Raw genomic sequence first — 15,107 nt, 5'->3', positions numbered from 1 at the left:
TCTGGAGGGCAGGAGGGTCGCAGGAAGTTGTCTTTGCCACGCTGGGGGGTCTCCGTGGTCTGGAGGGGCTGGCCCCATCCTCCAGGGAAGCACTGAGAAGTCTGATTTTTATCTAGTCGAGTGATGACTAGCCTGTTACCTTTCTGTTGTTCAGAAGATACTCTCATTTCCTTAGCAAGATATTGCAATGATTATTTTCCACTAAGGAGGGTGCAGTGAGATGTTGTGAGCCCCTCAGAGAACCTTACCAAAGAGCTTTACTGTCACTGCCACACACTGGATTCTTCGGGCCTGTCTTGTATATTTATGAATGCCTTCTGCTCACAGAGCTTCCAGAACATCTTCCTGCCCCTAACTCGCCCTCACTGTTTTATCCTCTGGCACAGCAAGTACTGGGGACCACAGCATCTCCCTGCGGTGGGTACCCAGGCCCTGCCACCGCGGCAGGAGAGGGGCTTCGTGATGGGAGCAGCCTGGTGACCCCCGGGTTGGGGGTGGGTAGGAGGGGCCCATGAGTGCTCCTTGCTCCCCGCCTTCCTGGCTCATGTCCACTCGTGTCCCTCCTCTGCCTGCTGCTTTAGTTCCTAGAGCAGGGCTGGGACGGGGCTGGGCAACTGCAGTGAACTTCTGAGTCGTCCCTGAGCTCCTCGTCGCTCAGTCCCCAGGACAGCGCTGCAAGCGCAGACTGCAGCAAAGCCTTGTTCACCCTGCACCATTGTACACGTGGAGGTGGCTGATGGAAGCCGTGGTGAGAGCGGAAGGTTAAAATGTGTGCTGCGGTAACAGGTGTCTGCAGACGTCCGTGTCTCACTTTGAGGATTATTGTTTGTCCCGCAGTTCCATCTGAATCTTCAAAAGTGGAAAAGCAGTCTTTTCTGAGTACACGCGGGGCAGGGCACTGGTTGTGCTAACAGGTGCTGGACTCGGAGCGATTCACGAGGCGGAAGAGCGTCCCAGGGGCCCCCGGGCCAGCGAGGTCAGCAGTCTCCGGTACGTGTGAAGTGAACCCGCTGGTTCTGCCTCGATGTGCTCCCTGGCATCGATTTCCCTTTGGGCCACATTGGTGTTCCAAGCGCAGGTCAGGGCTAGTGTGTCCGCTAAGTTGTGAATCAGCAGGACCTGTGCACGGGTGTGCTGTTCCCGCACACTCTCCAGCCACAAGGAGGCACCGGGAGTGCTGTTCCCAACTTATAAACAGTGTACCCCAAGTTCTGCTTCCCAGGTTCTTCATCTGACACCATCACTGACCCTTTACAACATAAAATGATGCGCTAGATCGTTACTGAGGGTTTAGCATTTTAGATTCTGGTTCAAGTTGGTGCCCGTTTTAGTGAGTGCCTACTGTGTGCACGGCTGGGGGCGTTAGTCAGAAGTGGTAGTAAAAGCAAGTTATCCCTGCTCCCCAGTGCTCGGTGCGGTCAGGATGGAACACCGCCTCACGTCGCTTATTCTTCTTTTATCCCTCACTTAGCACTTTCGCCAGCGTTCCGCTACCTTACAGTCAGTGGTGCCAAGAAAGAAAATTAAATAGATGGAACTCACTTTATAAACATTTTTCCCTTCTCTGCTTGTGCATTCAAGCTGTGAGCAAGTAACATGATTATCTGATTTAACAAAAAGTTAAAAAGATTTCTTCCCCTCTTCTTCCTGCTGGGGGAAACTGGTTCTAAGCAGTGAGTGACCAAAAGAGTAGGTCTTAGATCTTAGGAACTAAAATATCATTAGCGTGCCTTCCTAAGGTAAATACATTCACGTATCTTTTTAAGAGCTGGAGCGACAGTGTGACACGGTGAGGTGGACCAAGTGTAGGTATGCAGATCTGGTGTGGAGCCCCCGGCCATACAGTAGCGGAATTTCTTAGACAACTTTGTTGGTGTCTTTGGACATCAGTTGACTCGTCTGTGAAATGGGGATAATAACACTTGTTTTAGAGATGCCGGTGGGATTGAATTTTAAAACCTGTAAAATGCATTATTTTATGTGCTTAATACGAAATGGTCATTATGAACAGGTTAATTTTTAAACATAATTTAGACAGCAGTTTTCTAAATACATTCACAGTGAACTTGGTCCACTCCCCCCAAAAATGCTGCTTTACTTTTTCTTCATTCAAGTTGAAATGTTTCACAGTTTTAATATATATTTATTTCAGAGTAAATATCCTTTGCCCCAAGGCTGTTGCCTGGGAATTTAAAATATTTTCTCAAATAAAGTTTCAATCTATATTGTTACCTGCTCCAGCTGCCACAGAGTATGTACAAGTCTACACAGCTTATAAAAAAAAAAACACAGTATACAAAGTGCAGATGCTTCAAATCCACGTGGGTGGGAGAACTGGATGCAGGGTCCCAGGTCCACATGGCCCTGGGTCCTGGCTGGGGCTCCCTGGGTACCTCTCACAAGTACTTACCCTCCTGCTGGTACAGGACCGTAATTGTGAGGGTGCATGAGGTGGTGACTGTGAGCCCAGCGCAGTGGCCCCAAGAACTCCATGAATTGTTACTAGACTTGATAATCCTTGAGTTCGCTGAGCCGTTACTGCTGCTGCTAGAAGGTCCTCCTGGTCCGCCTGCCTGGGGTCCCAGCTACCTCTTAGCCTCAACAGTAACCAGCAAGTCTTGTGAAGCCTGGGACCTGAGCATTCTCGTCTGTGATAAAGGACGGTGCTCCCTGGATCCCACGTTCCTTTAGACTCTGGCCAGGCGTGAACATTCTCAGTCAAACACAGAGCTGCCGGCGAGGACAAAAGTGGCTGAAAGTGGCGTTATTTTATGTTTCTCTGGATAAAGCAAGCAGTGCTACTGGATTTTCATTAAGAATTCTAGAAGTCCTGCTTTTTAATTACTTGTCATCATTTCCATCCAACAAGTCATTGTATTTCCAAGCGATTTTTGGTGCTGGCTCCGCGAAGCACTGACTTCAGGTGCAAAGCAAGGCGCCCCCCACCCCACCCCGCCCAACATCGCCACAGGTTGGTGGCCCTGTTATTGCAAAACTTTCTTTGCCTTCAGCCAAGGAAGAGTGTTGAACCAGAAAGGTGATTTTTTTTTTTCTGATTCTCTAGTTCATTGTCATTGTCCTAAATAAGAGAAAAGCAATTGTAAAAGAAACCCGTCACATTTTTGTTAGAATGGATTTACTTGCAAATGAAAAAGAAGCTTGTGAACGAGTCTTCTAAGTGACCTTAGAGAGTGACACTGAGGTCCAGACTCCGTTCCCGGGGGGGAGACGTGACCTGCGGTTTCTCTCCTACCAAACTTCGGTTGGATTTCATTTTTAATAATGGCTTTATTATTTACCCTAGGCTGTTTCGCTCTGTTTGCTTTGAAATTTGAAACCACATATTTTCTTTGTAACTCAAATAAAAATGGGGTCACGCGAATGACCTTTCAGACAGAAACCACAGAGTCCGCCCACTTCGACAGAAGTAGCACACACGCTATCGCTGGAGAGCAGCGGGCTTGTTTTAAGACAAAAGATCACTCAGTTGCCATCAGGCTTGAAATCCAATGACAGGACGGTCAGTGCCAAGCGTGGACACTGGGGACGACACTTAGTAACAGCACTGGGTGACCGACAAACGCGGCCCCGAGCTCCACGCTGGGCCCTTTCGACCTGGGCCCTCGTGGAAGTCTCACCTCAGCCCCGTGAAGTGGCGGCACCATCGTGATCACCGAGCTGTCGGGAGGAAACCGAGGTGCGTGAGCTTGAGTAACTCGCCCGGGGTCGCAGGGCTGTGAGTGGCCGGCTCTGGAGTAATTGCGGCCGACCTTGACCCCGGGACCTGGCTCTGGACTGAGGGGCCCGAGTTAACAGGCAGACAGACCAGAACGACCTGTTTTCCTTTCTGGCCTGAATTCATCTGGGGACAAACAGTGAACGTCCCCTTGTCCTCGGGCCCTAGAATTCATCCTGAATTCTTTTTCCTGGCTCTGGGATGAAACTTCAGACAAGACCCATAGTCTCTTCAGTTCGTCTTAAATAATTCAGTCTTCAGATCAGTTTCAGGCATGGAAGAGCCCGGGCCAGGGCCACGACCGGAACTCCAGCCTCTTCTCCTGTTTCAGTTGGCTTCTCTCCCAGCGCAGGCCTGGGTTGGTCTGGAAACCTCTGTGGAGGAGGGGGCTTGATAAATCTCATGGGTTTTCCATCTCTCCTGGCTCCGGCTCCTTTCCCACTCATGACTAGACGTGACTTCTCCCCTGGGGGCAGGCCCCGTGAGGTGTAGGAATGCGCGGCAGAAGATGACAAGGGGTCCCCTCCTTGGCTCTGACACCTGTCATCCAGTGTCCCCTGGGCCTGGGACCCAGAGGTGGTTCTGTCTGGGAGCTTCTGGGTTCCCCGGGGGCAGGCCGTCCCTGGGGGCGTTGCGGCTCGCCCCTCAGTGCAGGCTCAGCTTCCTTTGGCGGGGGGGCTGTTTGGGGAGAGTTCCTTTTAAGATAAGCCCAGACCACCTTTCCTCAAGTACACGCAGCATCCTGTGGCCTGTGGCCTGCGGCAGAAGGTCCAGGGCCAACTCTGCCCTTAGACCTCTCAGGATCGCCAGACTCCGCCAGCTCCAAGAGACCCGGGTCAGGCGCTCTGGGGGCGGGAGGGTGCCTGCGTCCAACCTCAGCCCGTCTGAGGGGAGGGTGGGCGCACTTGCCAGGCTCTGAGCACAGGGCTTGGGACTACCTGTCCTGGTACCTGCCCGTTAGGCCAGGTTGTCGCCCACTTCCTGCTCTGCCCACTGCACCTCCTGTGGAAGCTCCATGGGCAACAGCTGCACCCCCGCCGCTCTTCCCGCCCGCCTAGCGCCATTCACAGCGCCCCCTGGAGGCTATCGCCGTAACGCTGTACCTGATGGAGTCATTGTCACACGTTCATGCAGAACACCTGTGCACGTTTGTGCTGCCTCCGTGCATCCTAGGAGAGCCGTCCCAGGGGCGGACGTTACCCCATGGCCTGTACCCATGAAGGCCTTAGAAGGCAAGAGTTGGCCTCAGCCTCTCTTCACTCATTCCAACAGGCATTTCTAGACTCGGTTGTACAGAATGGATGTGGCAAAAGAAACAAGGCGTAAAGGGCTTGCTGAATATGTGGAGAAGTGCTTTACACAACAGGTGGAAAATGAAAACAAAGTAATGAAAACCCAGGGCAAGGAGTATTTTTTTTTTATTATATAACATTGAAGACCTGCTCAAGCCAACTGAAAAAGGAAGCCAAAAAAAAAAAAAATGACAAGGATTTGGAAATCAAACGTTTAAATGTTGTTAGGACCAGTCCGTGGTTTTCTGAGAATATACCAAGTGGTGGTGGTGGTGTTAGCAAGAAGATTATTTCATTTACAGCTTGGAGCTGATTGCTGATGGCAGCGCTGGCGTCAGGAGAGGGAAGATCCAGCCGTCAGAATTGTAGCTGGTGAGGGACTTCACCAGGCAGTAAGGAAGGAGGCACGTCATTCAGTAATTGAAAAAGCACGGGTCCCAAAAGGGTGGTGGTTTCGACTTAACGCTTCCAGATGTTTGGCCCTCTGGCTTCTTAGTTTCCATTCAGTTTGCCGTGTCAGATGCAGGCTTTTTTGATACATACTTTTGTTACTCCCCTGTTTACCTTTTCACTTTCATTATTCTCCTTTTGCATTCTTTACAAGTTATTTTCATGGCATAAAAGCAGTTAATAAATGTGACTATGCATTAGGAAGAGGAGGAAAAGGGAAGACGGTGAGAGACACAGCGTATTAATTAAAACGGGTAAGTCCTTGTCTTCCAAATGCAATGGCGTTGCTTCCTTCAGCCCACAGAACTGAGCATTGAATTTATGAATACGTTTGGCTTCTAAATATAACTTTTGTGATGAGCACAATGGTGTTAACACTTTGGGATGCACATTAAGGAGATGACAAGTTTGATGAGACCCTACTGGTTAAAATTGTCTCAGGCAGAGGGAGGCAGATGTATGAATGTACAGCTGGTTTGGCTTGAGCCTAGGGAGCGAAAGAAGAAGGAACAGAGGACTAGACTGGTGTGTGCGCTTCCCACAGACCACTTGTCAGCAGTCAGACAGGAAGTCCACAATCGTCCTCAGCAGCGCCCTCCTCCTCCACAGCCAGTCCATCTCCAAGTTCCGTCCAGTGGGCGTCTTAAGCATCTCTTGAAATTGTCCACACTTCTCTCCATCCCCAAAGCCACCTTCCTCCAAAGGGCAATGTGAATGACAAGTATCTTTGTGCCCTTATTTGACCTGCTCAGTTCCCCTGAACTGTAGGTAGTGAAGTTATCTCCACCAAGAAATGGGACACCTGAGGCACCGGTAGTGGAGGTGACCTGCCCCAGGCTACGCAGCCCTTCCGGGGCAGAGCCAGGATTCAAACCCAAAGGCAGTGCCCGGTGGGCCACCAGTCAGAGCCCGCTGCCCCTCCCTCTGCTGGGCAGCTCTGCTGGGCCTCTGCAGCTGCTCCTGCTCCCCCTCCTGTCCCCTCCCTGCAGCCGGGGGACTTTTTAAAAATACAGATCTGACCTTGTCACTAATGCTGCAGTCCCCTGTATGGCTCTCCCATTACTCTGCATAAAATCCAAAGCCTATCCACCCCTCAGCCCTCCCCATGCCGCCACCCCCCGGCGCTCTGCATCGCCGTGGGGTGTGCCTTAGGGTTCCTGAATGAACTGTGAGCTCAGGAGAGAGCTGCTGTGGGGACAGACACGCAGTCTCCGGCCGTTTACCCCCGTCTTTCCTCCTCACTGCTCCGTCCTCTGACTCGCAAGTAGGTTGGGGTGGGAAAGTGCTTTGTGACAGTCCTGCCGTATTTATCAACATCATTCAATTAGTAGTCATCATATTTTTTTCAGTCTTCTTTCCTAAATTGTCATGACTTTCTTGTTCCTTTCCACCTTACACATAACTGTTCAGTCAACAGGTGCTAGTCAGTTGATTCAGCGCAGCCCGTGAGTCAGTGAGCACCCTTAGATTTTGAGCGCCTTTCTCTTACGTTTGTAAAGAATTCAGAAGGTAACACTGTCACGCGAGACTGCATTCTTACTTTAATAAGAAGCATGTGTCTCTGTTCTTAAATGGGGAAAACCAAGACTGCAGTTAGGAGAGTGACCGCCAGTCCGGTTGGACTCTTACGCCTAAAGTCAATGAGCACAGATGCTGTTACGAAAAGCCAGAAAGCAGCCTGGGACAAGTGTGCCCATATTGTAAATGCTTTCTGATCTGACGTGAGGAAGCCAGGAGAATCCATTCTCTGAGAGCTCTTCTAAGCTCCAAGGTAAATTTGCTGCTTCTGCTCTTCGCCTCCAAGAATGTTTGAGCTGCAGACATTTGCAGGCTCCCGAATTGAACACGTCCATGTTCGTAGGTGAGATCTAGACACTGAAATGTTAGGTGACTCTGAGTAGCATTAGTGACTCCCTCTTTGAAACAGTATCCCCACCTTTTTTTCTGCCGTAACACACAAGAGAAGGGACCAGCTTTCACATACTTCTGAAACGTCTGCGGGTGAAAGCGGGCAGGTGTTCGGTCCCAGGGCCCTTGCTCTCGCAGCGGTGCTTTCTTCCTGCCTAAAATTCAAGGATCAATTACGCATTAACTATTCTGTTTCTTTTTGCTTACTGGAAGCATGTGGCCCACGCTGTTTTCTATTATTGCATTTTAAAATCTCGAGAGATGACTCAGAAATCTGGGTTGGCTGCGTCAGCAGTGAAGGCCATTCCCTGTGGCAGCCCGTAGCCAGAGGCCCCCTCACACAGGCCACAATCCCTGTTACCTGCCTGATCTCGGAGACGTGGAGGTACACGTTACAGGAATTGGACTTGAAGCATTTTTCCCATGAACTGTGTGTACTGCAGCTCATTTTCTGTCCCTAACTGCCTCCGGGGTAGTAAGTGCTCTTAGACCAGGGTATCTGGGTCCTGGTCTCTACCTAACTGCCCCTGTGAGCTGCGGGCAGATTTCAAATTAGAAGGATCCAGGCCATTTTGGTTTTAAAAGTTTTGAACTCTCTAGCATTGCTATTTCCTTGCCCCCAGAGCCCCAGACTTGTACTCACTTACGAGACAAGAAAGCTTGGCTGGCTTTCTCCACGCCAGCACCCAGGACCAACTCTGATGCTCGCTGGTCCAGGAGTGAGGTTCCTTCCATTTCCTTGAGTGCAAAGGCTAGACCAGCTGCCTGGGCATCTCCTGGGATCTGGTGAGAAATGCGGCCTCGGGGGCCCACCCTGAACCTGCTGAGTCAGAATCTGGTCTGGAGCAGATCCCCAGGGGCACGGGCACGCAGAAGTTTGAGAAGCATCGCAAGAGACATTGGGAGCGTGTCCTCTGTCCTCAGCTGGCTCTCTGCCCCACCAGCCCTTCCGCATGGATAACGTGACCCCCTCCAGCCCTGGTCCCCCAGTGGGAAGGAGCTGGCAGGGACAGCTCCTCCCATGATGACCCCCAGGCCAGCTGCTGTTGGGTCCATGTCTGCCCTGACTCAGGGGGCCTTGGTTTTGCCAAATTTTTTTAAGCTTTCATGAAATTTTAAAATAGATATTAAATGGGGTAGAATGTAGGCAAATGGTCTGTGAATGGACGCTTCCCTCAGGCCTGTGCTCCCGCTCCTTCACCCTCAGTGGGGGACCAAGCACGGCTGGATGATTCTTTCTGTTTATGAAACCGTGTACAGCTGAGATCTGATTTTCCTTCCCTAAAACAAGATGAAGAGGAATAGGAGCCCCTGGCTGCTACCATCAGTGCCTGGGCGCACCTGCAGGGCCTGTTGGTATCAGGGGCCTGGGGCCAGGCCGCCATCAGCAGAGGTCACGTGCCCAGTGTCCCCCGAACGCAGGTCATGGTTATCACATCTCTGGCATCACAATGTAGCTCCAGGCTTCCGGGTGTGTCACTTGCCATTTGACTGGTCATCGTGAATATACGTGGTGTGCAGCTTATCTCAGCCAACACGGGTTAAACATCGAAAAGTAAGAGAGCATGAGTTTAAGGGTGATGTCAAGATGGAGACGAGGAGCAGCCGATTCCACCTGCGTTATCTTTGCAGGAGGTTCAGGTTGTTCGCAAAAACAGGTGGAAAACATCAAGGGTGCTGCGTGGTGCCCCGGGGGCCCCAGCCAGTTCCTCCAGCTTTTTCAGGGCTTTTGAGTTCTCTAAGAAGATGCTTTTCCCCTCTTCCAAAGAGTTTAAATGAAAACTTTTAAACTGTGACCATGGTCATTTCAAAACATCACCAGTGTGTTAAAAATTATTAGGGAAATTGGGAATAATTGAGGAAACATGGCAGAGGGGTAGAAACAAAAAGGAAATGAAGTGTAAATTGGTTACAGATAATTACTGTTTTTCTGACAGAAACATCTCATGCTGGTTTTGTGACTACTAACTGCTTCCTCAGGGCGTGGTGTGTGGGATGGGGGTGCCCGGGGGAGCCATCCTCAGAGGGAGAAGAGAGTGGGAGTCTCGTCCAGGCACCGCACGTCACAGATGAGAAGACACGGCCCTGGGAGGGGGCGCAGGGCTGCCTCCTGTCGCCCGCCGGGCCTTCTCCCCACTGGCCGGAGGTGTGCTGTGGTCCTCGGGTACCAGGCTGGCGGGCAGAGATTGCAGTCCTGTCCTTCACTCTGTCCCTGAACCTTTTGGCAAGGTCCCCTCTGCAGACACATTTTGGGAGGTACAGAGGGAATCAGTGGAGATGTTGCACATGCTCAGGAGAAACATGGCCTGTCCTGGGGGCTGTCAGGTGCCCTGGGGGCTGCCCAGGGGTTTGTCTCCAAGCCCAGGCTCCTCTGCCCACTCATCTCCCCACGTTGTGGACCCAGGGTAGGGGGGGAGCAGACCCTGAGGCTCTGCAGAGGACTCCACTCCTCCCCTTGCGTTGCATTCAGACTATGTTCAAAGAAACAATCTCACTTAATCTTCATGAGAGGAGATGGTTTTTAAACTAAATTGAAGTATCATCATAGAACCACACAATTAAAGGAAATCATTGTGGAGGAATTGCCTTGGGGCTTCTTAAATCTTACGAATGAAAATATTTTTATTAGAACAGATCATTTTGCAGATTACCAAAACTCTCTCTAACAGAACAGGACGATGGGTGTGCTTAGAGATTAAGAGTTCTGAAAGATGATAAGGAAATCTACCAGCCTCCCCCCGCCTCCAAAGCGTGTTGTTAACAGGCTCTTCATTTTCCTACCACGAGAGCAAATGGTTTTATAGTCATACCACTTCATTTATTTTGTGAATTAGCTATTTGATGTGTCAGTTGAATATGTTAGTCTCTTAATACCCCTGATTATCACCAAAGATGCTGAAAAGATCTTTAACCAGTGCCTTGGAATGCTGATGTATTTGTCAGTGTTCTCTGCCAGCGGTGACAGGCTAACGAGGAGTTGTTCAGAGGGCTGCGGGGATGGTACACTATATTATGCGCTAAGCAGAAAGACTCCCTAAAGATTTATTTTGGGAGTATTGATAAGAGTTTCATTATAGTGGCTTTGGATGGGGGGGGGGGTCAAGTTGTTCAGAAAGCCATAAATAAGCCCCAGGAGTGCTTAACTGTCATACAGGTTTTCTGTAAAGTAACATTTATGTATGACTGACACCTTAAGATTTTGTTCTCAGTTTTCTAGGGGATTGGGGAAAATGCATATCACAAACTTTTGATTCTGCTCCTTGTGTGAAAAATTATGGGACATTTATAATCCAGTTACCTATACCTATACAGGTGGTTGATCTGGAAGTGTTTCTAGAAGTTTAGGGGGTTTTGTTTGTATTTTAGTTAAAAATAAGCTTGTGTTTAATGGGATGAACGTCATACACATTCTTAATTTTCGGGAGAGTGTTGTCATAGATACTGGTGGGCAAAAGTAAGAGGAACATGTTGACTCTCTGAAGATCTTTTCATCTTCCCTGCCATTTCTTGCCCACCTTTCAGTTTTTGAAGAGTGAGGAGCTTGCGGAAGTGTTAGGAGAGACTGATGGTGAGAAGTCAGAAGTTTTGCTTCATGGCAAACGAGGCTGTCGCCTAAAGCAGAGAAGGGATTCTCGGGAACCCAGTGGCACTGCGTGCACTGGGAACCGGGCTGTGGCAAACCCGCCTTTCTGCGCGCATCCAGTATTTCCTGGGTTTTGATACAAGTGATGCCAGCCGGGCGTGATGGGGAGGCGGTTCTCCCCTAGAGGGGAGGCAGCCGGAGGAGCTGGCGCGTGGGAACCCTGCGCCTCCGCCTCCGCCTCCTCCTCCGGAGCGCCGGGCCCGGGCGGGGCGCGGGGCGCGGGGCGCGGGGCGCGGGCGGCCGACCTCGGGCCGCCGCCGGGATCGCCTCCCACCGGGCGGGCGGCGGGGGCGCCCTCGGGCGGGGGCGGCGGGGCGGGGGCGCGCGGCTCCGCTGTTGCTACAGCCGTGATGTCACTCGCCCATCCTAACCCGCGGTTGGTTGTTGTGTGTTTCAGCTCTGCCTGCTGCAGCCGAACACAAAGACCTGGAGGAGACTCCCACCTCCTTCGGGGAGAAGAAAGGAGGCGGCGAAGCAGATTAAAGGAACTTGTGGCTGGTGGCCTTTCTGCGCGGGGCTGCCCGCCGGCGGGGAAGTGGCTTCCAGCCCCGGGGCGGGTCATGAGCTGTGAGATGAGGCGCTGCTGCCGCCGCCGCCGCCGCTGCTGCTGACGCTCAGGTTCCGGGACCGTCCGCCGCCCTTTGTGCTCCACGCACATGTGTCTGTTCAGCGCATCCGGAGGCGCCCAGAAGAGCATCCACCACGGCCGCCGGGGAGAGACCGCCCGCCATGCCCACGGAGAGCCTACAGACAGGTAGCATGGTCAAGCCGGTCAGCCCCGCCGGCACCTTCACGTCGGCCGTGCCCCTGCGCATCCTCAACAAGGGCCCCGACTACTTTCGCCGGCAGGCCGAGCCCAACCCCAAAAGACTCAGCGCCGTGGAGAGGCTGGAGGCCGACAAGGCCAAGTACGTCAAGAGCCAGGAGGTCATCAACGCCAAGCAGGAGCCCGTGAAGCCGGCCGTGCTGGCCAAGCCCCCGGTGTGCCCGGCCGCCAAGCGCGCGCTCGGCAGCCCCACGCTCAAGGTGTTCGGCGGCGGCGCCAAGACGGAGGGCGGCGCGCAGCGGGAGAGCCTCAAGCTGGAGATCCTCAAGAACATCATCAACAGCTCCGAGGGCTCGAGCGCGGGCTCGGCGCACAAGCACGGCGCGCGGAACTGGCCGGCGCCGCGGGCCGACGCGGCCGAGCTGCACCGGCACTCCTTCGCCGAGTCGCTGCGGGTCTGCCCGAGCACGCCGGGCCGCGGCAGCCCGCAGGAGGGCGGCTCGCGCGTGGGCCGCCGGCTGCTCGAGCCGGCCGCCGACGCCTTCCTGCACGTGTCGCACAGCTCCTCGGACATCCGCAAGGTGACGAGCGTCAAGCCCCTGAAGGCGATCCCCTGCAGCAGCTCCGCCCCGCCCCTGCCGCCCAAGCCCAAGGTCGCCGCCCTCGCCGCCGGCGCCGGCAAGTCCCCCGAGGCCGAGGCGCTGGAGCCGGCCTGCGGGGTCAGCCGGAGACCCTCGCTCCAGCGGTCCAAGTCGGACTTGAGCGACAGGTACTTCCGCGTGGACGCCGACGTGGAGCGGTTCTTCAACTACTGCGGGCTGGACCCCGAAGAGCTGGAGAACCTGGGCATGGAGAACTTTGCCAGGGCCAACTCCGACATCATCTCCCTCAACTTCCGCAGCGCCAGCATGATCAGCTCAGACTGTGAACAGTCTCAGGACAGTAACAGTGACCTTAGAAATGATGACAGTGCCAATGACCGGGTGCCCTACGGCATTTCTGCCATCGAGAGAAATGCCAGGATCATCAAATGGTTGTATAGCATCAAACAGGCTAGAGAATCCCAGAAGGTCTCCCACGTGTAAGAGGAAAGGGCGCGCAGCGGAGGGAGGGGGGTCTCTGTGCATCCGCAGTCGTGAAGGTTGTGAGGTCTCCTTGCAGTGTTGTGAGCTTCGCCGCTCTCTTTGTGTTGCTTGTTGTGCAATGTCTTTCAAGTTGCATGCCTGCCAACATGGGGCCTCACCTGGCTTCCACGTCCACCATCGCCGCAGAGCCTGGCTGAGCACACCGTCATCTGCCAGAAGTTTCTGGCCAGATGATATTTAGGGCTTCAATCTTCAGCAGAACTGTTTACACGAAAAACGAAAACGGTATACAACTTCAATATTTATGTGGTTCTTTGTGTTTTTATATCCCGCGCTATTGTGTCTTAATTAAAAGTTTTATCAACTGGCTTTTAAGTTGAGAGTAGCATCTTTTTGAAATAAAAAGCCAATAATGCCAACCTGTGACACCGAAAAGACGGGAAGATCAGGGGGCTCTGCTGCCCAGCGGAGATAGTGACTGACGGAGAGAGCCAGGCGAGGCTCTCAGAGGAAGAGAGCGATGTTAGCCACTTACCTGTTGAAGGTGTCTGGCCACTTAAGAGACGGCGGGGACAACAATGCTACGTCAGTTTTGTGTCCTATTCGGTGTGTAAATGTGGGTGGTTCTGTGGAATCCTGACCCCAAGGAAAGACAATCAGAGGCCATGAAGGTGATTAAATCAGATCGGGTGTTGCGGGAGGCTGATACTGTTCTGATTTGGGTTGATTCCGAAATTTCTCCTGTTAATCTCCTGTTAATCTTTTAGGGTGGCAGGAGTGTCCACCCTAAGGCTGAATCTGAATGTCTTTTTTTTTTTTTAAGTTGGTTTTTTGGTCAAGAACTAATTCCAGGCGGATTCTCTTCCCTCCCTGTGTTGTTGTAGCTGGGAGAGGGCAGCCAGGCTGGGGCAGTGGGAGCCATCTGAAGACATGAACTCAAAGGGAGATAGCAGCCATATCACTAGAGAGACTCCTATTCAAACGTCAATACTTTTGGTAGCAAACCCATATCTGAGCAGCATGGCTGAGTCCCTGTGCATATGCTAACCCGTCAGGCTGTGGACCCTCGTTAGGGCTCTAGGAAACTGTAGAAACACCACTCCATGTAGTCTTCCCACCCTGTGGTCTCCAGTGCTACATATCAGCTTGTTCCCCCCACCCTAACCTGCCCCCCAGGTGGTCCCCCTGGCTGTCAATCAATCAGCTGACAGTCGGGATGCGGTAGGCAGGGGTCCACCTGCGTTGATCGGCTTCATTGCCCTGTGGTCATGCCCCAGAGCTGTTGGCAGCACTGCCTTAGACATCAGCTCAAAGGACATTTTTTTATGGTGTAAATGCTGTAAGACTCTGTACATACTTCAGTTGTTATGAAATCTTTAAGGGAAAAAAAAAAGGCAAAGTTACTCTAATAAACAGCTCTGGTGCAGGCGCTAACGGTGGTGGTTTCTCTTTGTCCGCTCCTCTGCCCTCCATGGAAGTTCCACTTTGGACTGTGAGCTGAGTTTTGATGGTCTTGAAGAGACAGCACTTCATTAAGTTCTTTTCACCAGATCACAATTATTCTGAACAGCCGTGTTCTTCCTCGTCGCTAGAGCAGTGTGCTTTGTGCTAAAATAGTTTCACCAAGGTTCCGAAAATATGCTGCTGCCTCTTTACTCAGTTCACTCTTAGATTATTTTTATCTTTTCGTAAACATATTCCACCTGGCTCTTCAGTTGTAAATACGTGTGAGTTCTTACAGTGGAGACATACCTTTGAAATGTATAGCCTTGTTCTTATTTGTACAAGTCCATTGTTGTTAACATTATGTGGATTCATACACCAGTCCGTTCAGTCATTCATTCTTCATTCCTCTTTTAAAAGTGCATTTGAAGAGTGATTCCTTTTTCAGAGCCCCCTGTAGACACAGGACTGCTGTGGTCAACAGCACAGTGTCTGCCTTGAAGAACTTAGATTTTCACATTTATTTTAAGAGAAATGTCAGTCCCCTTAGTGGACCTGTCTTTTCTCCTATTATTAGGACATTGAGTATTCAACAGGTGTTCATTAAATCAAGTTACTTGCAGATTATCATTTCTTAAAAAGTTCCATATCACACGTAAAGGTAAAAGAAAGGATTATTTTAAAAGTAAGTTACAGAAACAAATGATACAATTCCACTATTACTGTTCACAGACATCTTCCTTCTGAAAATCAAATCTGGTTCCTTGACTCTCTACTAGTTCTG

The 15,107-nt window shown here is 51.7% G+C and overlaps 1 protein-coding gene across 4 annotated transcripts in view; it reads left to right on the top strand.

The window, feature by feature from the left end:
* Nucleotides 1–14,314, top strand: part of FAM110B (family with sequence similarity 110 member B) — a 116,618-nt gene extending 102,304 nt beyond the window's left edge. For all 4 annotated transcript variants that reach the window (XM_072951937.1, XM_072951935.1, XM_072951936.1 and 1 more), the window contains one exon: nt 11,427–14,314. In XM_072951937.1, the coding sequence (XP_072808038.1) occupies nt 11,759–12,880 (1,122 nt within the window). In that variant the 5' untranslated portion in view covers nt 11,427–11,758 and the 3' untranslated portion in view covers nt 12,881–14,314. The remainder of the gene's footprint in view (nt 1–11,426) is intronic.
* Nucleotides 14,315–15,107: the final 793 nt, after the last annotated feature.

The sequence above is a fragment of the Vicugna pacos genome, chromosome 29 (genome assembly GCF_048564905.1).
Source record: "Vicugna pacos chromosome 29, VicPac4, whole genome shotgun sequence".
NCBI lineage: Eukaryota > Metazoa > Chordata > Mammalia > Artiodactyla > Camelidae > Vicugna > Vicugna pacos.
This window is presented reverse-complemented; position numbering and strand designations above follow the sequence as displayed.